The following is a 27,265-nucleotide window of genomic DNA, read 5'->3' on the forward strand; positions in this document are numbered from 1 at the left end:
TCTTGGTGTGGCATCAAGCTTGGTTAACAGTTTGATCAAATTTTACATGCCTTGTTGAACTCTCCCATCTCTTTTTCGATTTCTATGGCTTATATCAAGTTATTAGTGCATAACCCTAGACTTGCTTTGGCTCTTAAGCTTCTTTCCAACCCCATTCTTCCTAATCTTAGTGTTGACTCTCATTGTATGTTGAAGATCAGATTTCCTAATCTTCTCGATGCTGTTTTGTTGAGGTCTCAGTCGTGTAGAGACATCCGCATTTGGTGTTTTTCATGAACCAAGATCATAGGATGCGGTTCTCATACGCAACACAGAATTCGAGCTCGAGCTCTGTTAAATACATGATAACTATTTCAAAAAAGGGCCAGTTTTGTGCGTGAACCTGCCGTAACAACGGCAATGAAAAGCCATGAACCAGAAATTAGGCTCAAAATACTGCTTCTGCAATGAAATTTCACAAAAAAAAAGTTATTGAAGATCTGCAGCTAGAGATGGAAGCCAACGGGGAAATTTGGAATTGAAAAGAAATAGATTATGGTTGAAGATCAGAGAAAATATAACTTTTGGCATTAGATTTGATCCAGGAAAATGATGGTAACAGTATCAATGGCCTATGCATTATCATTGACAGCACTTTTATCACTTGGAAGTTCAATCTCAAAACTGCAGCAGACATTTACTTGAACTTGACCTCTAATAGAGATCTTTTTGTTCCAATACCCCGTCTTTCTTCAGTGCATATAACAGAATACAATACGAAAGACAACTTCTCAGTGTAACATTTGTTGCCCTTAATCCGTAACCACGAGATACCGTCACTGCATCGATGGAAGTATGTCTGCTGTAAACTCAACCGATATGCAATTCAGCATCACACAGCAGAATAATAATAGTAATAATAACAGATGGCTGAGTTCAAAAGAGCGATGCATATTGATGATAACACATTCAGTTCATAGAGAAACTATCCATAACCCTGTTAACCTGCAACATCTTATCATGCTCAGCATTTTCATTATATAGAACAGTTAGTTTTGACTATATAGATCATGTCCGGTACACCTGAGCTAGCAATGCAAGTGTTCTAACTGCTAATAGTTACTCTTGCTTCCTGTGGTGGGACCTAGTCTGGGAGCGAGTCCGGGGTAGAAAATTTCGAGGTGAAAAACGTCGCCCTTGCTTATTGGTATTAACCACTTTTCTCTTCTTGCCGTGATCACCCCTACCACCCTGTCCAGCCAGGCCTGCAATACCAAAACCATTGCAAGATCCTAAATTAAGAAGGTATTTATGAACTAATTAACTACATGAATCAACAAAAAGAGCAAAGAATAATATAGAAGTTAATAGCTTTCATTATATAGAGATGTATAACAATTAACAGAAACAGGTCTGCAATCCAGCTCTTTTTTCATTGGTAAGGTACTAAGGGTATGATGCTTCACATTACATGGTGTAGAGGCATCTTTTGTCTTTTGTGCTTTCCGTTCCAGATACATTTCTCTCAGGAATAACAATGTTTCTTTCAGATGAACCTGAACCTGTAAAAGGAGTTGCGTTGTTCTCTTCTTCATTGGCCAAATTTTCATTTTCTTGATGAACTGTTGAATGACTCAACTTGTTTTTGTTCCCAGATATCCTTCTCTTTTTGTTGTCCGTGCAGATCTCAGCCTCAGTGCATTCATTTGGAAACACAGCCCCTTTCCGCATCGCTGAGCGAGTTAATCTCATAGGAGCTGTTGAACTTGCATTAAAATCTTTAAGTACAGAGGATTTCTTATTTTTAGCAATTGCAAGATCAGTAGTCATAGCAACTTCAGAGGTAACTATTTCAGCTGTAACCTTCACAGGAGCAGAGATCCTATCTTCAGCATCACAGTTGATCTTTTCCGAGGTCTTATTTTCGTTTCCCCAAACCTTAGTTGGTACACAAGAGGAAGGTTTGCATGATGCATCTCCCTTGGTTGGAAATACTGGCGATATTGCTTGGGAAGCATCTGAAACAAGTAGAATGGAAATGGCCAATATTTCCGTGGAATGTTTACCTTTCATAAACATGTCGGCAGTCATACAGGAATTAAAATCCATTTCAAGACGCTTCTTAGCACTTAACAAGGATGATGCTAGAGCTGCACTCAAAGAAAGAGGGAGTGGATGAGACCTATTCTGAATGAATTCTTCTTGTATGGAAGCCATAGTGCCAAATTGATCCTTGGTTTCTATATCCACTTGCAGTTCCGTTTTACCCCGTGTCATCCTCTTCAACGATGGAATACATGCATTGGATTTAACAGTAGGCCTGCAGGGTGTTTGTCCCTTGCTAGGAACTGTATTAACAGGCAAGATTATATCAACAGCTTGCGAAAAAGAAGACATCGAGTTATAATGATTTGTACTAAATGGAATTTGGTATATAGGATATGTATGGCACGTAGGCACTTCTAAATTATTTTTTTTTAAAGATATTCTGGATTTTCATTCATAGCATAACTGAAAATGCAGCAAATTCTTTGTTTTTTTTTTTTGATAGGAATTGTAGGCCTCATTAAAAACCCCCTTCTTGAATAAGGAACTTATAATGAGTTCCTTCATCAGAGGAAGGAGGAAAAGAGTGCCTTAAACTTCATTAATGAAAATACATAAGATTACAACAAGAAGATAAGCCCCTTACAACAATTTGAAAATCCCAACATAAAATACCCCTAAGACACACTGGAATTAGCCAATGGCGGATTTAGCCAACCCATCAGCCTCAATATTGGCTGTCCGAGCAACCCATCTAATAACACCCTCAACTTCTTTTAGCTTAATTGTTATGTTCCTTACAAGAATGACAAAAATCTGAGGGCAGAAAGTTCCATTCTTAACCCAATCCACTGCCAATTTGCAGTCTGATTCTAACAACAAACGACCATTAATACCTCCTTTCACTGAATCAAAGAAAATTAAGCCCTTCTGAATAGCCCTTAGCTCCATCATAATAGGTGGACCTGGACCCGTGGCCTCCTTAAAAGATCCTAGAATAAGACCTTCCTCATCTCTTAGAATACCCGCAACTCCACTGCTGTTCCAATCAGAATTTGTAGCTGCATCCACATTCAATTTTACAAAGCCCTTAGGAGGGGGGGACCAAGGAATTGTAGTAACAATCGATTTGTTGAGAGGAAAGCATGAATCCCCAAGAGAAGGGTCCCGATTAGAGAATCCATTGAAATAACAGAATCTGCAAACTTAGCTGAGAACCAAGATGCAAGTCGTACTCTTGCTAGGAAAAATAGATTAAGATGGTCAAACTTCCCTCTATCAAAAACAATATCATTTCTTACTTTCCAAACAGTCCAAATAACAACGGCAGGAATGAACTTCCAAATAGCAGACCTAGGATTTAGATCTTCCCAAGCTTGAAGAAACTTCTGCGCATTTGTATGAAAAACCACAGAAAGACTCCAATACCGCACAAATTTGTTCCAAAGTGACCACACAACTGAACACGAGAAAAATAAATGAGAAGAAGATTCAACCTCCAAATTACATAGAGGACAAGAAAGATCTGTTATACCCGTAACCCCTCTCTTAACCAGTTCAGACCTCACTGGTAGTTTTTGAAGAACTACCTGCCACATGAATACCTCGACTCTTGGTGGCACCAGACCTTTCCACACAAATTTCTTCCAAACATAATCCTCCTTCTGAGCCAAAGAACAAGTCTTCACACATGAATTAGCAGAATAGACACCAGTTCCGTTTCCTTTCCAAATCAGACCATCGATTGCCTCTTTAGACAGACAAAAATTAGAAATGATAGCCATCAGGTTAGCCCACTGTTCAAATTCCCAATCGGCTAAGCTTCTCCTCAACTGAATATTCCAGATCCATCCCAAAGAACTGAACTCGCCAAATTCAATCAGTTTTCCAAACTGGTTTGTAGAGATTGCGAACAGCCTCGGAAAAGAAACCTTAAGAGGGCAGTCCATTGCCCATTTGTCCTGTCAAAACTGAATAAATTGACCATTCTCAACTCCTAGTCTGAACATACTGCGGAAATAGCAACCAAAAGAGTCTTCTTTAAAATAAGAATTCACCACCGAGCTCCAAATCCAAGAAGCTTGAGCTGGGATTTTGCTATTGAACAATAAAGAAAAAGGATCAATATTGTATTTTGAACAGATCATTCTCCTCCAAACAGCATCCTTGTCATTAGCAAATCTCCAAGACCATTTCCCCAATAGTGCTCTGTTCATATTGCTAATATTTAACACTCCTAAACCACCAGCCTCCTTTGGCTTGCACACGTTAAGCCAACTAACCCAATGAATCTTATTTTTCTCCGCTCCACCTCCCCATAAGAACTTAGACATGATTGAGTTGAGTTTAGAAGTTACGGATGATGGAATTTTGAATATAGACAAGTAGTAAGTAGGAAGAGAACAGAGAACCGATTTAATCAAAACTAATCTCCCTGCCAAGGAAAGGGTGGCAGCTTTCCAACCTGCTAGTTTGTTGTTAAATTTTGAAACAACCGGATCCCAAAGAGAGGTTGAATTCCGTGTTGCACCAAGCGGCAGACCTAGATAATCAGAAGGAAATTTCCCCACTGCACAGCCAATAGACGACGCCGACTCCTCCACCTCCTCTGTAGCCGTATTAACACCAAATAACTTGCTTTTCTTAAGATTCAACTGCAGACCAGACATAACTTCAAACACTCTTAAGACCCTTTAACATTTGAAATCTCCATTTTCGAAGCCCCACAGAAAATAATTAGGTCGTCTGCAAATTGCAGATGAGATAAGTTGAAAGCAGTCTCATTCCTCCCAATATGCAGACCAGAAAACAATCCATCAGAGACAGCCTTTAAGAGCAAGACATTTAGGAGTTCCCCAACTAAGTTAAAAAGCAAGGGCGAAAGAGAACAACCCTGGCGGAGACCCCTTGCCATAGGAAATTCCTGAGAAGGTACCCCATTTATCAAAACTGAAATAGAAGCAGTAGTAACACATTGTTTTATCCAACTTCTCCATTTAGAACCGAAACCCATTTTCTCCATAACCTTAAAAAGAATAGACCAATCCACAGTGTCGTATGCCCTTCTAAAATCCACTTTAAACACACATCCTTTGAGTCCCTTTTTCCTTCAAAAATCAATCCCCTCATTGGCTATAAGAGAACAATCCAGAATTTGACGACCTGGAATGAAAGCAAACTGCATAGGGCTCATTACATCAGAAATGCAATTCCTTAATCTCCTCGAAAGACATTTTGAGAGGATCTTGTACAAACCTCCTACAAGGCTTATAGGTCTATAGTCATCTAATCCACCAATATTGGCCACCTTGGGGATAAGAGTAATGAAAGTATGATTTACTCCATGTTCCCAATCTTTCCCTAAATAAAAGTTATGAAAGAATTTCAGAATATCAACCTTAAGAACAACCCAAAATTTCTTGAAGAAGCCCATATTAAAACCATCCGGGCCGGGAGCTTTGTTGCTATCACATGATTGTAGAGTCTCCTATATTTCTTCCTCCGTGAATTCTTTTTCCAGAATATTACTTTGCTCCACTGAAATTTTTGAAAAATTCATCTTCATATCTTCTACTTCCAAAGTAGAACTAGAGTTGTAAATTCCAAAAAAATGATCTTTGACACAAGCTTTGATGACATATGGATCTTGAGTTATCTCTCCATTGACATTCAAAGCATTCATGGAATTCCTCTTTCTCCTAATCAACGCACAAGTATGAAAAAATCTTGTATTGCGGTCCCCTTCTTCCACCCATCTAGCTCTCGATTTTTGAAACCATATTTGTTCTTCAATCTTATACAACCTCCATAATTCTGATCTCATACTGTTCAAATCTGATCCTGTGTCCCAAACATATGTACCTTGCCTCTGCTGCAAGTTCACCTCTTCCAAGTGAATCCTCTTTTCTAAATCTGTAATCTCTACAGAAGGAAAATGGTCTCTCTTCCCCGCCCATTGTTTGATCGACAGTTTAATAGATTTCAGGATAGATAGAATTCCTGCTTTCCTCTGATCAGACTTGCATTCTTTAACAGTAGACTCAACTAAATTCTGGAAACCGTCCTCTTCCATCAAATAATTAAAGAGTTTGAAAGGTTTCTTCCCCCAACTGACCCCCTCATTCTCCAGAAAAACAACATTATGATCTGACACTGACCTTGGCAACAAGTATTGTGTAACATCAGGAAATGCTTCTAGGAAATGAACATCAACGAGGAACCTGTCCAGTCTAACATAGGTGGGTAAATCTTGGTTGTTACACCAAGTGAATCTGCCCCCATGTAAAGGTAAATCAATTAACCCTGTATGTTGCAGAAATTGGCTGAAAATTCTTATTGAACTTCTGTTTGGAGCTCTCCCCACCTTCTCTTCTTCAGAAAGATGCACATTAAATCACCTCCCACACATAAAGGGATATTCAGTCCACAAATAAAAACAGCTAACTCTTCAAAGAAGCTTGCTTTCTCTTCTTCAATACTAGGCCCATAAACATTAATAAAACCACACCTAAACTGTGAAGTTCGAAACTTTCCAAAAACTGCAATAAACCTTCTGTTTATAATAAGGTTGTCAACTTCAAAAGAGCACTCATCCCAGCAACTCAATAGCCCTCCAGAAGAACCCACTGCTGGAGATTCTGCAAAACCTTGAAGAGTATTCAAACCACTTCTCCTTAGAAATTGTCTCTGAACCTTCTCCACTTTTGTTTCTTGCAATAGAAGAAGAATAGGACGTCTCTTTAAAACTAGATTTTGAACAGCTCTGTGTTTTTCCTTCCTTCCCAAACTCCTAACGTTCCACGTAATAATGGCTAATTGAAATTTCATCATGATTCAAAAAAGTATTAGAAAACCCAATAAACACCGAAAATCAAACCAGCCTCAAATCCTCCTCCAACTTTATGATTTTCTCCAAAAAAGTTGATTTCCCACCCTTGAAAGACACACCCAATCTATTACTGATTTCCCAAGTAGCTATAGCTTCAATGCTGACTTGATCCAATGCCAATCTGGTCAACAATCTTTTGGCTCTTCTATTAAAGGACTTAGAGTTGAAGGAATAACTATCTCCTTCTAAGTGCCACCCTTCCCACATACTATCCAAACTGCTGTCAACAACCTGTCTCTCCAAAGTAGACCCCATACAGCCTTCCAAATTAGGTTATGCAACTGCACTGACCGGCAGAACTGAATTAGGATCCAAAATCTTCCCATTTAGCCTCTCTAGAGATTCCTCTTCTCGAGGAACAACAATTTCATCTTTCTCTAACCAATGTCTTCTCTCCCTGGATCTCTTGTAGACCCTTTTGAAGCTAATACTTCTCTTTTCCAACGGTTCACTCTTTGTAGTCAATGGAGAGTTGGATCGATCAAGCGTTCTTCCCCTGGAAATCTTACTTCCAGAACATAAAATGTAGTCAATCGGCTTTTCCTCTAAATTTGATTCCAATCCTCTAGAACACTTTCTCAAACCAGAAAGTGGCAGACCTCCATTTTTATCTTCCTTTGAGTTTGCAGATTCAACCAGAAACTGCTTCTGGTCCATTTTCCCAAATTTATCCAGCTTAACACCAGGCCCAGCTGGAATAATTTTTAGAGGTGGAGAACCAAGTTGCCCATTATCTGATGATTGGGCTATAGACCCATCAGCCGAAAAATTTGAAAATCTACATCCCAAACCCGCGTATTCACCAAAATTGTTAGTCCCAAGATCCTGACACGCTGTCAGCACACAATTAATGCCTTTCCCACCTTTGTTAAACGTTGGGAGTTGAATTTCCTCACCAACTCCAACCAAACCCGTGTTAGCTCCTTGGTCAAACCAAATATCTACCTTTTGTCTGCTGTTTTCTTCTGAACGTTCAGCACTTTCCATGCTATCTGACAGACTACTGTCAACCTTGTCTCCAGAAAATTCCTCACCAAATTGTCTATCGTCGGAACCTCCCACCGGCGACTTGTTAAAGGAAACGGAAGAATACTCAAGCACCGAACCCAGCTTAATCTTAACTTTGAACGATCTTCCATAGGATCCAATAGTTATCTCCTCAGGGACGTCATAAGGGCTGGCCACCCTAACCAAAATCTTCACCATCGATAGGTCTGCTCTGATAACTGTATCTTCATGAATCTCTTCCACCAATCCCCACTTTCCTGCTACCCGTTCCAAAAAGGAATTTTGCCAACATAACAATGGAACCCCAAACAGATGTACGAGGCAAAAAGCCATTGGAACACCATCATCGTTCAATAAAAGTGCCAACCTATCAAACCAGAAAAATAACTCATCCTTTTTCTCTAGCCATGCATCCATCATTTCTTCAGTCGACTTAAATGTAATAACACACGAATTCCATACATAACCCCATCTGGAGATCTGGACATCAAAACCTTCATTAACTAAGGCCTTCTGGACTAATTCGAACTCAAAAGAATGTTTGATGATCCCCGTTAATGATCTCTTCACCCAACTGGAGCTCTCAGACGGAATATGCATTTCCCAACTATTTTTTATACCTTTCCTCCTGTTGAAACCATCGATCGACCGATCCCTATGGTCCGATGCATTGTTCTTCAATCTATCAGACAGTAAGGCCTCCTTGTAAGATCTTGTATCCCTTACACTCCTGTTAATAACACCTTTCTCTTTGAACCTTTAAAGATCTTCTGTGTTCGACCTTGAAGGCATCACCAAAGAAGTGTTCTTCCCGACTGACCTCACCCTAGCATCCTTGTATCTTGCAGTACCCACTGAAATCCTCCAACCATCAATCATCGAACCATTCAGTTTGGCTATCGCCCTTCTTAGACTTTCCTCATTGCCAAAATGCACAAAAGCAAAAGAGAAGAATTTGTATTTCGGATTCCTTGTTTCTCTGGGAATGAACACTCTGACTACCGGACAGTGAGATGAAAACAACTCCCTTAACTCTCGTCGAGACACTCTTTTACTGAGATGATCAACGAACGCCGTCCAAACATTCTCTGAAGAAAATTCCCCTCTCAATTTTACTCTCTCAACGTCACTATCTCTCTCCATGTTTTTTGCAAAGCATATATTCGGTTACGGCACTTCTAAATTATAACATTAACATATCTTGCATCAGTGTAAAATCCACAGAAATTGCCATACATAGAAACACATCAATAATACTTATCAAATGCTAAGAAAAAAATTCTTATTGAGACGGTCTATTTCCTTATAAAAATCGTTGAAATCCGAATTCATAAAAGAAACAAAAAGTCATAATCTGGGCAAGTAAAATCCAACCAGCATATGTACCAGATCTGGGAAAGTAAAATCCAACCAGCATATGTAACAGATAGAGTCATGTCCCAATTCATTGAGAGGGAAAAGTTAAAATAAAACATAAGGTTCACCATGTCCCATACTGTGCTGAGAACACAGTATAAAACCAAAGACAAGGATGGTGATAATTATCTGCATGGAGACATGATCTGTGTTTAAGGTAAAACAAATTGTAAAAAAGTCTGCATTGGTATTTTCTAATAATGGCAATAGCCAAGATGCTTACCTTTGTTTCTCCATAGAAAATCATCTGGAAAATCTTTCTCAGGTGCATCAGCTAAGTTGCTAATCTGTTCTATTTGCTTTTGCAGCAACTTATTAAGTTCTATGTTAGCATCATTTTCGTCGGGAGTGGTCAATAAAGGAGATGAATATGATAAATCTGCATCTTTTTCTGGTTTTAAAAGTATATGAACGACTGGATAGTCACTGATGCTCTTGGTAGCAAGCTTCATGATTGAACTTGATGGAACGGTAAGGGTTTGTCCTTCAAGGTCGTTATCGAGCCATTTGATCATGAAAGTACATCTACAGCTCCTTCTCAAGTGTCGAATTCTTTCCACCTGCTAATGACAAGTTTGTGAGAAAATGAACAAACAGAAATGTTTAGAACTACCAAAGGCAACTCAATGAATATATCTTCACTATGAACTTATTGGAGCACACTAAGGAACATAGTTATGAACTCGTGTAACTTGCTTTTTAAGCTATGGAAAAGAGATACTTGATACTATTATCAGTTTCTGAGGCTCTACACTTTCAATGAGATTTCCATCAACATCTACATTACAATTATTTTGAGAACTGATTTTCATACTTTAGCTACTTCTTTAAGTTTATCACCTAGACCATGGTTTGATGGTTCATGCTGAATAGGACAATAAATTGATAGTAGCAACTAGTTTTTTTTAATAACATAACTGCATATGTTTAATTCTATCAATCAAAGACAGTGATGTTACTTCAATCATGTATATAAGATCTAAAACACATGAGAATGCAACTTCGCTTTGAAGACTGATAAACTGATACTCGCCATACTTGTCTAACATAATCTATAGTTTATATGAAGATAGAAGTGCACCTTTTCCACAGCAGCATCGTGGAAGAGGTTTTTGGATTGCAATTTGCGGTTGACAAGAACTCGTTCGCCTTCATCAATGTGGCAGCAGTCATCATCTTGATACATACAAAAACTTCTTCCTTCTTCAACAGCATATCTTCCAGCTCGTGGCTCCCGAAATTTACAACCAGTCTTTCTCCAGAACAGCTGTGAAGAAAATTGATCAGAATTCACACTTCAAATCATTGAAAATCCAATGTGGAAACATAATTCTAAAAGGTACCCAAATAAATTAATCGTACGATCATCAATGCAATCCATTTTAAACATAAAAACTGTCAATGCAAATGCAAGTTTAAAAACATTATCCTACAACAGATGGAACAATTACTTTAAGAGTAAAATCTACCCTCTCTAAATCTCTCTTTTCTTCTTATTAACCTTTGTGTGAATGAAATAAAACCCAGTGATCAGTGATAGTTTGAAGTCGGAAAATTATATATAAATCAATCCACGATTTATCGAACAAGCTGGGGGTCTCTTCATAACGTGGAACAGAGATTATTGAAAACTGAAAAGACAATGTTGCGAAAAAATAGAGAGAAAAACAGGGCAACTCAATGATTTGAAGGAGGGAATGACCTGAGGGATACTCGACAAGGGTGCCAAGATGAGTCCTCTTTGCGCTTGGCTTCCAGTTCAAAGGAATCGTCTGCTACCATGCTGAGAGCTTCTTTCAGTGTGGCAGACCAAGCAGTCACAAATGCCAATGTTATGCCTATTGGTTTTCCTTGTAATTTGCAAATAATAATAAGGGTAAATTATATAAGTGAATACTAAAGTATGCACGACTTCCTTTTTTCCCACTATTGTTTTAAAATTAATAAAACAATCACAAATATTATAGTTTTATATAGACCTGTAAACGAACCGAACGTTTAACGAACCGTTCGTGAACCATTCGGCAAGAAATTCGTTTATGTTCATTTATTTATTAAACGAATGAACATGAACAAGATTTTGTGTTCGTTTAATTAAATGAACGAACGTGAATAGAGGGCTCGTTCGTTCATTTACGTTCGTGAACGTTTGGTAATATGTTCGTTCATTTATCTTAGTTCATTTATGTTCGTTCGTTTATGTGTGTTTATTTATGTTTAGCTCAATCTCTCTAGCCCCATTTAAAATATTAAAGTCCAATAAGTTTTAATCTTGTACCCCATAAATATTTTAAAATTTAATTAATTTTAAATACAAAAAAGCTCAAAACAATTAAATATAATATAATCATAAAATTGTTAGGAAAGAAAAAAAAATCATTTATGTTCGTTTACATTTGTTTATGTTCATTTATTGTGTTCGTTTACGTTTGTTCGTTTACAATCGTTTGTTTGTGTTCGTTTACAATCGTTTGTTTGTGTTCGTTTACATTCATTTGTTTATGTTTGTTCATTTGTGTTCGTTTATCATTTAAATGAACGAACACGAACAAGCTACATTCCTTAACGAACGAACACAAACAAGAAATTTTTTGTTCGATTATGTTCATGTTCGTTCATTTGTTCGGTTAAAGTTTAACGAACGAACATGAATATATCATAGTTCGTGTTCGTTTACATGCCTAATTTTATAACAAACCGGTTACTCGGTTATTAACAAGGTTATTAACAACCGTTGTCCCAAGTAACACAAGGCCGATGCAACACGTTAGACACTTAGGTTGGCTTGCTTGATACCGTTTTGATCACACAAATTTGATATAAATTATTCTCTCTTTTTTCATCAGTTCAGTCACCCAACGAGTTCCACTCCAAACTATGAAAATTTTATGGCCACAAATATACTAAAACACGAAAACAATTCTCCATGTGAAGTTCATCTTCGTTCATGTTCTTTTTTTTTTTTTGCTTAACATAGTCAAAACTTTCTTCATGATACTAAAAGAAATTGTGTTATCGCCGCTATCATTGCCTCAATCATACATAGGCAGGAGTCCGATCCTCCCCCTCTCAAGCTTCGAAACCATCCCTCCGTTTTCTCATCTAAACTTCAATTTCTTTATGTATGTAAACGAATCCTATGGACACGAACAAATGTATGTTCATATTTATTCATTTAATTTTAACCGAACGAACACGAACAACTAAACGAACATAATCTTTTGTTCATGTTTGTTCGTTAAGGAACGTAACTTGTTTATGTACGTTCGATAAAATGATAAATGAATCCAAACGAGCACAAATAAACGTATACGAACTAACGTAAAATGTAACTTTATTTTAAATCAAGCAAATTTTTTTAAAAGAATATAAATAAATGGAGATAATTATAAATTTAATTAAACATATAAACATAAATAAACGAATTACCGAATATAAACAAACGAATTACCGAATATAAACGAATGAATTATCGAACATAAACGAATGGATTACCGAACAATCACGAACGAGCCCTTTATTCGTATTAATTCATTTAATTATGTAAACATAAAATCTTGTTCATGTTCGCTCATTTAATAAATAAACGAATTTTTTAACAAACGATTCATGACCGTTGAAAGTTCGATTCGTTTACAGCCCTAAACTCCTTTATCAACGAACTCTCCGCCTTGTCCATCTTGTTTTGATTCTTGTACTTAGACGATGATGACCACAAGATTAATTTTCCAATAAGCATCAAGTAGAATGATTGCATTAACCTTATTACATTCATTAGAACTTTTTGTTACTTGTATTCTGCTCAGGCTCAATTCTTGACATAGAATTGAATGTCTTTGGATAACTTGAATCGACTGCACCACTGACACTTTGTACCACAATCACTGAAATATGTTGAGAATCTTATTTATCTTCCTTCACTGAGCTAGAAAATGGTGGTGCACTCGGAATGTCATCATTACAGAACTTTTCATGTTGTGTCGAGAATTCAAATCCTGCAAAGAAACTTTCTCAGCAACAGCATTGCATATAGAACTTCATAATCTATATATATGGCATTTACATTGTTGAAATGAATTTAGGAGTACTAGACATTCTGATCATTGTAAGACTGTACAAGCATTTTGAAAGCAAGAAATGTGACTATTAATTATAATCATTAATTGTCATTTTTTAGCGATCCGATTAATTAAAATTACTTAATTTTAATAATTTTTTTAATTAATATGTAAGATGTAATAGTTACAGTGATTAATGATTACAACTAATAATTGTTACAAGTTAACTTGTACACCTCTTACTTCAATCGATCATGTATACAAAGTTAGATATAAGATTTTATGTTTGAATGAATGAACTTCTAAAATTTTAGGGATAATAAACTTGTAAAATTTTATAAATAAAAATGATTTATTAATAAAAATTTAAAAATTTAAAAAATATATATAATAATTTAAAATTTTCAAAGATAATTATATCTGTATGTATATAAAATTCATCTCACGTGGTAAAAAAAATATACGGCATGTGCACAATGACCTTTTACGCCTTTTCACATGACATCTTGCTTAATGCATAATGCGTTTTGGCCGACGAAGACGAAAAGTAAAATAGAAATTTTGTTCTTCTACGTAGAATCTTCTTGGACGGTCGGTCCATTGAGAACAGCTGTAATTAGATGCCGCCATTCGGGAATTGGGCGTCAGCTTTGAAAAATTTAATTGCGTAAACTACGCATATGTTACTTTTATTTTATTTTAATCACTCATCTATTTATTTAAAAATTATATCTAACGTTATAATTTAATTTTATTTTTATAATTTAGTGTTAAAAATTTATCTATTTTAGTCTTCAAACCCTTATAAATTTTATCTTTTTTACCCCTGATTTTTGGGATTTAAGTTTTAGTTGTATAGAATTACATATTTTATTGAGTAAAATACATGTTTGGTACTTAAATTATTATTATTTTTTATACCTTTCAAAACCATAACCAACTATTAATTTAAGTTTCATTTTGGCATGCTACTATTAAGAACTTAATGGTGATGTTGACGTGTCTCTATAAGGTAATGTCACATCATCATTGAAAAAAATAAAAAAAATGACAGATCAATATTTCTGTTATTTTTTTAATAGCGGGATACCAAATTGAAACTTAAACTAAACGTTAGGTATATTTTAAAAAAAGAAAATTTGGATACCAAAATAAAACAAAATCAATAGTTTAGATACTAAATATATAGTTTACCTCATTTTATTTGTACCCCTTTTTGTTTTCAATTTTAGCCTTCAAATAGACTTGAGAATTAAGGTTTCAAAGAGATGTTTAAGGTTTTAGTTGGTGGCTACACTGTGGAGGCTTCGGTTTAAAGGAGGGGTGTGTGCAAGCTCAGGTGAGGTATAGTTTGATGTGCAGTGTGGGGTTGTTGTGGTTAAAGTCTGGGGATTAGAACATTCTGGAAACGAATTTAGAAAATCTCTATATAAATTAACTCCTCCTCCCTCGCTGTTAACTTAAAAGTTGAAACCATCGGTCTTCCAATTGGCTTATTTTTTGTTTCGTCCACCCCCTCGCTTCTGTTAATCTCCGTTTACACAACAAATAGAAAAAAAAAGTAATGGCCGGTAAAGGTGAAGGTCCGGCAATCGGAATCGATCTCGGAACCACTTACTCTTGCGTTGGCGTTTGGCAACATGATCGTGTTGAGATTATTGCCAACGATCAAGGTAACAGGACGACGCCGTCTTATGTTGGCTTTACTGACACCGAGCGTTTGATCGGTGATGCTGCAAAGAATCAGGTCGCCATGAATCCTTTGAACACCGTCTTTGGTAAGCTTTAACTCTGTTTTCGTTTTTCTTTTAGTTAAAACTTTACTTCCTTTTTTGATGTCGATTGGATTTGGATCTGTTAGTTTAGTTTAGATCTGTGATAAGATTAGTTTTGATTAAGAAGTTGTATCTTAGCTTTCCTAAGATTGTGAAAGATTTAATGAGGAATGGATGTTGCTCGACCTTAGATTCACATTCAGATCTGAATCTAACTCTATTGAAGTTTGAACTGTATAAGCAATTTCGATATGTGAAATTATTATTGGTTATTCATATAAATTTATATATTGAGAAGGTTATATTCTTATTTAATTCATCATCTTTTAAATCTGGTTTGGGTGATCTGATGTGAATTGATATTTTGCAGATGCAAAGAGGTTGATTGGTCGTAGATTCAGCGATTCTGCTGTTCAGAGTGATATGAAATTGTGGCCATTCAAGGTCATCCCTGGGCCTGGTGATAAGCCCATGATTGTTGTTTCCTACAAAGGTGAGGAGAAGCAATTTGCTGCTGAGGAGATCTCATCTATGGTCCTCATAAAGATGCGTGAGATTGCTGAGGCCTACCTTGGCTCTACTATTAAGAATGCCGTGGTTACTGTCCCTGCATACTTTAATGACTCTCAGCGTCAGGCAACAAAGGATGCTGGTGTCATTGCGGGTCTTAATGTCATGCGTATTATCAACGAGCCTACTGCTGCTGCCATTGCTTATGGTCTTGATAAGAAGGCTACCAGTGTTGGTGAGAAGAACGTCTTGATCTTCGATCTCGGTGGTGGTACATTTGATGTTTCTCTTCTTACCATTGAAGAGGGTATCTTTGAGGTGAAGGCCACTGCCGGTGACACTCATCTTGGAGGAGAAGATTTTGATAATAGAATGGTGAACCATTTTGTGCAAGAGTTCAAGAGGAAGAACAAGAAGGACATTAGTGGCAACCCCAGAGCTCTTAGAAGGTTGAGGACTGCTTGTGAGAGGGCAAAGAGAACTCTCTCATCAACTGCCCAAACCACCATTGAGATCGACTCCTTGTATGAGGGTATTGACTTTTACTCAACCATCACCCGTGCTAGATTCGAGGAACTTAACATGGATCTCTTCAGAAAATGCATGGAACCGGTGGAGAAGTGTTTGAGGGATGCCAAGATGGACAAGAGCAGCGTCCACGACGTTGTTCTTGTCGGTGGTTCTACTAGAATTCCCAAGGTTCAGCAACTTTTGCAAGATTTCTTCAATGGAAAGGAGCTTTGCAAGAGCATCAACCCCGACGAGGCTGTTGCCTATGGTGCGGCAGTACAAGCCGCAATCTTGAGTGGTGAGGGTAATGAGAAGGTGCAGGATCTCTTGCTCTTGGATGTCACCCCACTCTCGCTCGGTTTGGAAACTGCGGGTGGTGTGATGACCGTTTTGATTCCGAGGAACACCACCATTCCCACCAAGAAGGAGCAAGTCTTCTCTACATACTCTGACAACCAGCCTGGTGTGTTGATCCAGGTGTACGAAGGTGAGAGAACAAGGACTAAAGATAACAACTCGCTAGGTAAATTTGAGCTCTCTGGTATCCCTCCAGCTCCTAGAGGTGTCCCACAGATCACAGTGTGTTTCGACATTGATGCCAATGGCATTTTGAACGTGTCTGCTGAGGACAAAACCACCGGACAGAAGAACAAAATCACCATTACAAATGACAAGGGAAGGCTTTCCAAGGAGGAGATCGAGAAAATGGTCCAGGAAGCAGAGAAGTACAAGTCTGAAGATGAAGAGCACAAGAAGAAAGTTGAGGCAAAGAACACATTGGAGAACTACGCGTACAACATGAGGAACACGGTGAAGGATGAGAAGATTGGTGGTAAGCTTGGTGCTGAAGATAAGAAGAAGATTGAAGATGCAATTGAGCAGGCCATCCAGTGGCTAGACAACAACCAGCTTTCAGAGGCAGATGAATTTGAAGACGAGATGAAGGAATTGGAGAGTATCTGCAACCCTATCATTGCAAAGATGTACCAAGGCGCTGGTGCAGGCATGGGTGAGGATGCCCCAGCCGCTGGAACCGGTGCTGGCCCCAAGATCGAGGAAGTTGACTAAGCAATTCGTCATTTTTCTTAATCGGATTTTGATTTTCGTTTTTAGGCGTTGAATGTGTTGTGTCCGCGGCCAGGCCAATTTATTGAAATGATTTTTAAGCATCTTATAATTCTTGGGTTATTGGAAACATGAATTCTGTTGCTATTCCCAGGGTACCGTCTTTGTTACTTTTATATAAATAGAGGCATTCGTTTTCAAGGTTGCAATCTTTTCTTTTTCATTCTTCCTCTTTCATACCTCCACCTTTCAAATTGCAGAATCGCATGGCGTTCCCCGTCTGCAGAGACGGCTCTACCCTTGTGGATCAACTAAATTCATATCATCTATGTTCTTTTTCTAATTTTCCATAGAACGGGTAGCTGTGATGTTGGATGACTGCCCAAACCCGAATGGCCTGGGGCGGCCGCAATGAACTAATTGGCTACTCATAAAACCAAAAGTAGACAAAAAGAAGAGAAGCTGCAACTACAGAGAAAAAAACCCAGTATTTCAGTTTGTTCATTTGTTGATATATACCCAATATTAAAATAAAGAAATTATATAAACAATCTCTTGATTGATCTTAATGATTAAAATAAAAAAATTATATAAAAAATTTATTAAGTGATCGTAATAATTAAAGATTAATTTTTCTTTAAGTCTTAGATTCAAGAAGTTAAGGTATATACATCGTCAATGATTAAAAACAATCGTGCACAAATATTATTTTACATCATCTCAAATTATTAAAAAATATATATATAAACATGAAAAATTATCCTCTAAATACACAAAAGTCAAAAAAGTGGAGATGACAATTTTGAACTTGATAATTTTTATTTAATTTGATAGAGTTAGAAATTTTTTGAAATCAAAATTTAAGATGGATTGGATCATATATAATGTAAAAAAGTAAAAAAACAAAACTGTTCTACTTCAACTTGATATATATATAAAATAATTTCTATGCTTAAGATTTCTTTCTATTTCTTCACATTTCCATCCTCCATTCCTCGTCCCTCATCTATTTTTTTTTTCTATTCTGAGAGTTTAAAATTATGTATTTTCTTTAAAATATGTGTCAAATCAAACAAAAAATTATATTTTAGAATGGATTTAAGATGAATAAATTATCATTTTAGTATAAAATGAGTTGAAATGAAGTTAAATTAGGAGTATAACGTATCGGATCTGAACTGAAGCAAACAAAAAACCGCCCAGGTACACATTCCCACACTATTAACTATAAAAACAAAGTGCTGTCCTGTTCTCAACTCACCACGGACTGCGGATGGTATTTCATGTCAGCAAGAAAAAAGAATTTGTTTCCATTTTTTCTATTACGATCTTTATAACAATGAATAACATAAAATATATTTCTGAAAATCAATTACAGCATCAATCAAATGCTAACCATAACCAGGGGGAGGGACCATAGAAATTAACCAGCAAAATTTGGATAACACAAGTGCCAGTTTCACATTTTGTATCATACCTTACCCAGAAATGTCATAAAAAATGGTCAGTAAAACAATGATGCATCAACCCTAGATGCCTTGTACTTTCATGTCAACATGAGACCACTCCCTCCAAGCTTCGCCCGCAGGCAGACCCGGACTTCGTGTTCTTCTGGCACCACGGGCAGTTTCGGAACCATTATTTCAAGTGCAGAACCTGTACCATCAAGGTATGCTTTGATTTTAGCATCTTCGGTTATTTGAGTCGACAATGGTATCTCTCTAACAAATTCCCCAGGAGGGCACTGCTCGGAAGCTTGATCAGTCAGCTTGAAGGTTCTATCACGTCTCTTGATGAAAGGCATCCGAGATGTGCTCACACATGATACCTTAATGATGCCATGGGTGAGAGTATTCCTCCATGAAACCTTGACCCTTTGAAGATCAACAAAAGGCAAGCTTATAATGATCAAATAACCTGCTTCATCTTCATAGATTGTGTTTGCAGCTGTAACGGGACCGGAAACGTTCTTCATTACCCCACTGAGTTCGTTTAACCAGTGCGGCTCATTGAGGTGGACTTCCATATCTGGAATGACAGCCAAGTAGCTATCATCGTCGTTTCCGTGTGGGAAAATGTCTTTCCGCTTTTTGTTGTGCATCAGTGATAAGTCCATCCCATTGATCCCGTTACCATTGCTGTGGTTAGATGGCTGAGTGGAAAGATTGAGCCCAGAACCATTTAACAGCTTCTTCGAGTGAGAATTTGGTACACTTTTTATCGCATGCCGTTCGAGCTCAAAATCGGTATTCGGAAGGTTTCTCCATGAACTGAAATCACTAGCTTCAGGTGGAACTCTGAAATTCAAGTCCCTTCCTGTAAGCTCCATCCACCTTTTTCGCTCTTCCTCATCAATAGCCATGAGATTTGGTGAAGGAACAACCTCGACCCCATGCACACATTGAGGATTTGAAAGTCCTCTGTAATGCTTCCGCTGCATCCGGTGTGAACGGACGAATCCCTTATCGACACTGAAGGGAAACGGCGGTTCCCCTTGGCGAGAATGTCCATTCATGTAACGTCTAAGCTGCATTTTACCCAATGCATTCTCGGGTCTCTCCTTGAAAACCCACATATACATATTCTCCGTATCATGTAACTTCTAAGCTGCATTTTACCCAATGCATTCTCGGGTCTCTCCTTGAAAACCCACATATACATATTCTCCATATCATGCTGAACCATGAAAACATCCAAATTGAGATCCAATTTATCGAAACCAGAAAGAGAGCCATTCACATCACGAGTAACCTTGGCCTTTGATTTGTCATTCATAGCAGGTTTGAAGTAAAAACTAAAGAAAAACTAAGCACCCCATATACTATCTACCCTTTTGGAACATTTTCGCCCGTTTTTGGGAACTGTTAGGTAGTACTCAGTATCATAAGCTTGTGAACCAAGCCCAACATCCAAAATATCACAGTGGTCAGAGTTCCATGGCATTAGGGGGAGGGCTCGGCTTGGCCAAGAGAGGCAAATTGATATCCGGTGGACGAGAAAGAACAATCTGCCTATTCGTTTCTAATTCCAAATCTTCATGAGAGGAAGCACTTGAATCCATAGACAAGAGAGTTGAAGGGTGATGGTTCTCCATTGATAAGGCTTCCAGGAGATGATAATCTTCCAATTCAGATTATCTGAGATTTTCCATTTTTCAACAAAAAAATAACAGTTATAGAATTCAACAAAATGACAAATCTTATTGACAACTTCTTCAAAACCCAGAGTTTATCAATCAGAAAACTAAACAACAATGCCCACAAATGAACGAAATTAGTAAAGATACCACAAAAAGAACATTAGAAAAATTAAAAGACTAAACTTTTTCCTTCCTATAGATCAACAGAGAGAGAGTTTAAACCAAAGCTGCTGAAGAAACACAGTATCTAACCTTAACCCCAGAATCTCTCGAAATCCTCCAAACACAGGTGGGAAACACTGAATCAAAAACAAAAAATCCATAAAAAAAAACGAAACCCAAATCTTAATTTTCTTATTATGAACAGAAAAAAAGAACAAAGTTTTAAGAGTAAGGAAAAAAGATCAAACTTTGATATATATATATATGAAATATTTCTGGAAGAGAAATGCAGGGATCTTTAAACAGTACTTTTTGGGATAAGCATCGAGGAACCGATAAGAAGAAAAAGCTCCACGAGCGATTGTGATGCTTATCACCGCCCACAACAACAGATACCAAGCGAAACAGAAAGGTAAAGCACCGTCTTCCGTTTGTAAAAGCCGACACTAGATATAACCGATTGAACTCGGCGTTACTTGGTGACGATGCACTTTTTCAATTATTTTCTAAGGTAAACTACGTATTGAATGATTCGACTATTGTCACAATTTTATTTTGATCACTTATTAATAAAATGTTAAATAATATAATATTAATATGTCACTATAAAATAATATCGTATCATTATTTAAAAAATAAAAAATATTATATCAGTAATTTTTTTAATTTTTTAATAACAAGTAATCAAAACAAAATACTAAATATTATTTAAAAAAAATTAAATAATCAAAACAAAACTATAAGATAATTAGGTAACTAAATAAGTAATTATCCTATTTCTATCACGTTCTAGTGAGTAGTGTCTACTATGAAAAAAATGGTTAACGGTGGTCAAATTTTTGCCACTATTTTTTAAACCATCAATTATTTTTTAACTTTAATACTGTAAAATGAAAATTTAATTATTATTTTTTAATAAATATTTTTATTTTTTATTTCAATAGTTTATTTTCAATCATCTAATAATCTTATATATATGTAAAATTGAAAAAAAATATTATTTAATAAGAATTTATCTCATATATATTCGGATGAATTCGATGTTTATGGCATGGAATTCCTTTATTTTATTGATTCTCTTATCTTTACATGCTTCCTAATACCATAATTTGGTAATGACGAGGTGCAATTGGCCCTTGCATGTCTTGGTTTCAAGACAAAATTTTATTGAAATTCAAGCTAAACAGTTAAACACTCTTACGTCATTACAAGAAAACTAATTTTTGATAATCAAGTTTCGTAACAACATTTTATGTTGTGCATAATATTGTAATAAATAGTAAATATCGTTATGCAAAATTAAAGTATTTATAAATGATAACAACTCTTAAATATATTTGTTAAATTTATTTTTTGAATATTAATTGTAATGACATAGTTTATGGTCATAATTCTAAATTTTATACATATCAATAAAATGCTATTATTAAATATTATAATGTTAATAATAACTTTAGAAGATCGTTACATAATTTAATCTTCTAAGTATTAATAACAACAATATGTAATCAAACATGTAAAAAGTTGACGTTGAATTGTTTCTTTTACAAAAGTGAAGTGCCTTGAATAAATATTAACAAGAGACTGAATTAAAAAAAATTCGAACTTCATAACATTCTTTAAAGATTTCTAATCCCCAATGCCCCAATTTCTCTTTGGATCCACTTAGATTCCAATAGACAATATGATATGACCCTAAGAATAAAACTTTTGATAGTTAAAAAATAACCACAAACTCATTAAGATATGATTGAAAATTTTGATTAATCAAATCTGTAAAAGTAATTGAAGCGTTAGTAAGTTTAAATAGCATAACTAATAGTATGAATCAGATCATTTCAAATGGTTAAGGTCTCAGGTAAACATTCATCAATTATTTATTGGTAGTTGTAAACTTGCATTGTAATTTGGAGTTTTTAATAAAACTAACAATTTCTTTTAAAAAAAGAAAGCCTAAAAATTGAGTTAATTTCTGAAATTATATTTAAACTAAATTGTAAAACTTGATAAAATAAATAATTCATAATTATCTAAATTACTTAATGAAATATTAAATTTTATCAGGATTTATCTAAAATTCATATAAAGTGTTCTAATATGAATTTAATTATAAATAATTAGTAAAAATGTTGAAAATTCATAATAAACACAAATCTCGTATATAAATTTTTGCATGCGTTATCTTTACTAAAATAAACATATTTTGAGTTTTCAACATCTGATTGAGATGTTTCAAGATGCATTAAGAAGATAACTATAAATTGATCATTTTGTAAGAAGATATTTCAACCGAAAATTTTGAATTCCATTCGAAAAGTCATAGCAAGTTTGCTGATGTTTGAACCTCGAAAATAATTTCAATTTATTGTCCAAAATGGCTGGTTTTACCTAGGGATGTCAATTGGGTGCGGCGGGTGCATGGGTGCTCCCTACACCCATCTCTGCTAAGAATTTTCATCCCTATCGTCGTCAAGAATTTCATTCTTATATCCGTCCTGCGACCCACAAGACTAAAACCCTCCCCTCCCCACTATCCGCATGGATCCAGAGACCTACCTAATCCTAATTATATCCTTCATGCGATCCACTTCATATAATATATTTATAAGTATAAGTTAAATAAATATAATCTATTTTTTAAATGAAATACATATTCTCCAAACTCACTTCACATATGTCATATTATTTCAAATGTCATTATTTTAAAAATAATAATAATAAATCATCTCGACATACCAAAGGCTTCAATCTCGACCTTCCCTTTCTAAAAAATTAAAATAAAATTCCTTTGATATATCTTTAACGTCTCCCAACTATCACGAAAGACTTCAATTTTAAAAACACCTATTAAAATTTGAAAATCAATTTTCAAATAAAATAAAATAAAAACAAAAACTTCACGTTCAATTAAATTACCTAAAATCTTATAAGATCATTGATTTGAAGATCACACGGCGCTTCCACCAATTTTCTGAACAAAAAATGGTTGTTTTCCCCTTCCGTGACCGTGTCACCCACGTTTACGGTTACAAATGATAGTGAAAGTAAAGCCTTTAATTTGTTACCATTCATCTTTCTTTTTCAATATCATATATATATAACCTCAACTCTCACCTAGCAATCTCCACCAAACTCACAGATGCCACGACCGAGTCCGGACGGAGACGATGGAGGTCGTGCCTTACGATTTAACCCGGTTCTCATCGGTCTTCTCGGAGTCATTGCCGGAGCCATCGTGGTGGCTACTTATCACTTTATTCACTCGATTTGTAGTTGCTACAACCGGCCGCCGACGGAGACGGTCAGTGCTAATACCGGCCAAAATGTTCATCAAACTCAACATGAAAGGCCCCGTGAACGTCAAAGAAGCGGGAGTGGTTCGATGATTCATAGGTTGATTCCCATATTTCGATACAACAAAGATCGAAACGAAGATATGTGTGCCATTTGCTTGGGTGATTTCAAGGAAGGTGAGCAAATCCGGGTTTTGCCGGATTGTTTGCATTTTTTCCACGTGGGATGTATCGATAAATGGTTAAATTCGCACTCGAATTGCCCGCTTTGCCGTGCTGAGACTTTGTCGCCGCAAGAGGTGGACGTTTCTTTGCCGGATTCTGGTAGAACACTATATTTCTGAGTTGTAACTTTTTCCCCCCGAAATGATTGAATGCGTTTAGCTTAGCTGCCCTTTCATTATTGGTTGCATATTTGCTTGGAAGTGACTCAAAGGGAGGGAGATGGCTTGTGTGAATGAGAAAAATTAGCGGTATATAGATTGTCAATGGCAAAAGATGAAATAGGAGTAATTTGCATCCAAATCCCTTGAATTTAGTGTCAATTTGCATTTGAGTCCATGTATTTGTGTCAATTTGTATGTATATAACAAATCTTTAATTTCATCAAATTGAATCGTTATGCTTTTATTATCAACAAAATGACGAAATAGGCATAAGTGGTCTAATTTTAAAAACAGGAAGCTCGGTGATTTAATTTGATAAAATTGAAAGTTTGCAACTTACGTGTTGCTCGATGTTAAATTGGGGTGACTCAAAATGTCAATTGCCCATGAAGATGTTATTAATATTTGCTGATTTTTCCAAGGTTTGAGAACCTACTACGATTTGGGCCTATATTTCGAAGTGCTAGACTGGTCTAGTATTGACTTGTTACTCCCAAGCATGAAACAAATGCTAAATGGGTAAAAAAAATCAACTACAATATTGAATACTTAATTGATTTATTACAGGTAAATGGTTGATCAGAAAATAAAAAAAAATATTTACTAGAGGAAAAAAGTATTAAAAGTTTATTAAAATTTTAAATTTATTTAATATATATTTTTATCAACGCTTAGTTTTATTTTTTTATGTAAATAGAAGCTGCTAATTTTATTAATAGAGAAGAAATATCTAAAATTACAATAAAAATTTATAACCATAACTATGAATTAAACACATAATTAAGACATACCCCGTAACAATTAACTCGAAAAGCTAACTACTTGAGATCATACAATGATAATATAAGAAAAATATTAAAAACTCATTCTAAAAAACTCGAAAAAAATATGAATACGAATAATCTGAATGCATCGGTGAACGAACCACAATGAGAATCATATTATTAAAAACCATTAACAATAAAAAATTAGAGTCGAACATAATGAGAAAATTATCCCCAAATATAAATTATATATTTATATCTAATCTGATGATTCAAAATATAAATGATCAGCAGAACATCTAACTCAGCAGAAAAATTAATGTAATTTGATAAAAGAAATGACCAGTGACACAAGATTAGAAAAAACTAAAGAGTACATACACACACATATATATAATTTGTTGAACTTTAAATATTAAAAACAATATTATTAAAAGAAATAATCATCAACCCCAAATCATAATCATAAAACCCACATAAACTATAAAAAAGTATACATAAATGACTTACGACAATGGATATACATAAAGACCAACAATGGTCCTCAAATTTTTATTTCAAGTATTATTTGATGAAAATACAAATTTAAATAATCGTAACATGCGTTGCTTTCATGATGTTAGGAGAAACTTGTCCCTACCAAAACCCCACATTTTCCCCTCAATTATTGCTTTTGAAAATTATTAAAAATTAAATACATCAGCTCAAATAAAAAAAAATCATGTAGCAGCCTAAACTTTAGTCTTTTACCATCGTATTTTCCCCCCTCCCCTTGTAATGGATAACCCACCTACTGTTATCAGCCCACCGCCACCACCAACGCCGCCGTTACCGTCCTTCTTTCCGTCGTTACCACCACCACTTCCTCAGCCTGAAAACATGATCCCCAGCCCACCTCCGCCGTTGCCATTCACCTCAACACCCCAAATATACCCCATAGATCAAAACGGAAACATCACCATAGTCACCATCAATCCACCGCCACCGTTCCCCGGTGCACCGAGAAGCGTCGATTTATCGCCAGTCGAATTCATCCTTGCTCTTATGGCCGTCATAACTATCCCAGCTATAGTCTATGCTTTCTTCTTCGCCGTCAAGTGCCCTCCTTGGTCTTCCGGTGAACGTCGTCGAGACAGCTCCAGCGAGCTTCCGAGGGACAACCGTGGAAGCTCTATCGAAGTGATTGAGAGACGGGAGCCAATTTCGGGTCATAAGTTCAAAAAAGAGACGCACTCCAAAGATATCGGAAATGAATGCGCCGTTTGTTTATCTGTGTTTGCTGACGGGGAAGAAGTAAAGGTGTTGAATGGTTGCAAGCACTCTTTCCATGCTATTTGCATCGATTTGTGGCTTAACAATCACGATAATTGTCCGATTTGCCGGGCTAATGTCGTCGTAAAGAGGCCAAATAGTAATCGTGGACCGCCGTCCGCTAGAGAAAGCGATCATCATCAAGGTTTGCCTGATGCAGCCAGTCTGGTTTGACATTTCTTATGTAAGTTATTGTTTTCATTATAGCTGTTTGGCCTTCAATACTTCAAACAACATTAGTTTATAACACAAATAATTTCGATTACAAATCGAGTGAAATCGAATTCAAATTCATTTGAAGTTCGAGTTGCAGTTACTTTATTTTACTCTGATTTCTGGTTTGAGAAGAAAACCGGAGGCATTATAGATGGAAGTAATTGAGGCCACCTTTACTTTGTGAATAGCAAGTAAACTTTGTCATTACTATTTGTTTATGAATCATGAGTGACAATGGAAACGGATTCGGATTTAGGATAAACTTTATATATATACATTTGATCATTATTACTCGGGAGAGATTAAGAATAGAGGAGTATTTGTTTAGAAACTGAGTCGGAGCAAGTAAAAACACGTCTCGTCCTGTTTAGGGATGGCAACTCAATCCGAATCCGACGGGTTCCGACCCGACCCGACCCGATCGGATCGGATTTTTTAAAATAAATTTCGGGTTCGGGTTCGGGTCGGGTTTTTTTTAAAATGTACTGTTCGGGTCGGGTCGGGTTTAGGGTAAAAAAATCCGACCCGACCCGACCCGAAAAATATATATAATTTTATCTTATATATTTAGGGATAATTACAATAATATCACTCCATATATAATTTTTTTCAATTAAGTCACTGTTTTCATTGAATTAATTTTTTTTTTTATTATTTCGGGTCGGGTCGGGTCGGGTTTCTAAGTCATATATTCGGGTCGGGTCGGGTGAAATATTAATTTTTTCGGGTCGGGTCGGGT

The 27,265-nt window shown here is 36.1% G+C and overlaps 4 protein-coding genes, 1 long non-coding RNA gene and 1 pseudogene across 5 annotated transcripts; 3 read left to right on the forward strand and 3 right to left on the reverse strand.

Moving 5' to 3' along the window:
* Positions 1-1,043: 1,043 nt before the first annotated feature.
* LOC120198519 lies at positions 1,044-10,705 on the reverse strand. The gene is made up of 5 exons (XM_039199831.1): positions 10,700-10,705; positions 10,419-10,604; positions 9,561-9,897; positions 1,451-2,327; positions 1,044-1,244 (listed from the first exon to the last, which is right to left on the reverse strand). The coding sequence occupies exons 1-5, from the start codon at positions 10,703-10,705 to the stop codon at positions 1,223-1,225; spliced, it is 1,428 nt and encodes a 475-aa protein (XP_039055762.1). The 3' UTR covers positions 1,044-1,222.
* A 91-nt stretch (positions 10,706-10,796) lies between these two features.
* On the reverse strand, positions 10,797-20,859 carry LOC120198256. Its single transcript, XR_005523344.1, has 3 exons — positions 20,600-20,859; positions 12,997-12,999; positions 10,797-10,807 (listed from the first exon to the last, which is right to left on the reverse strand). It is a non-coding gene; the product is annotated as an uncharacterized LOC120198256 (long non-coding RNA).
* LOC120198253 (heat shock cognate 70 kDa protein 2-like) lies at positions 14,907-17,359 on the forward strand. The gene is made up of 2 exons (XM_039199604.1): positions 14,907-15,173; positions 15,541-17,359. The coding sequence occupies exons 1-2, from the start codon at positions 14,960-14,962 to the stop codon at positions 17,256-17,258; spliced, it is 1,932 nt and encodes a 643-aa protein (XP_039055535.1). The 5' UTR covers positions 14,907-14,959; the 3' UTR covers positions 17,259-17,359.
* Positions 18,683-20,600, reverse strand: LOC120198254 (annotated as a pseudogene).
* A 2,836-nt stretch (positions 20,860-23,695) lies between the features above and the next one.
* LOC120198520 (RING-H2 finger protein ATL51-like) lies at positions 23,696-24,193 on the forward strand. Its single transcript, XM_039199832.1, has one exon. The coding sequence runs from the start codon at positions 23,696-23,698 to the stop codon at positions 24,191-24,193; it is 498 nt and encodes a 165-aa protein (XP_039055763.1).
* Positions 24,194-25,708: 1,515 nt separating this feature from the next.
* LOC120198255 (RING-H2 finger protein ATL33-like) lies at positions 25,709-26,688 on the forward strand. The gene has a single exon (XM_039199605.1). It carries the CDS (start codon positions 25,777-25,779, stop codon positions 26,482-26,484), a length of 708 nt encoding a protein of 235 aa, XP_039055536.1. The 5' UTR covers positions 25,709-25,776; the 3' UTR covers positions 26,485-26,688.
* Positions 26,689-27,265: the final 577 nt, after the last annotated feature.

The sequence above is a fragment of the Hibiscus syriacus genome, unplaced genomic scaffold, assembly GCF_006381635.1.
Source record: "Hibiscus syriacus cultivar Baekdansim isolate YM2019G1 unplaced genomic scaffold, ASM638163v2 tig00117056_pilon, whole genome shotgun sequence".
Classification (NCBI taxonomy): domain Eukaryota; kingdom Viridiplantae; phylum Streptophyta; class Magnoliopsida; order Malvales; family Malvaceae; genus Hibiscus; species Hibiscus syriacus.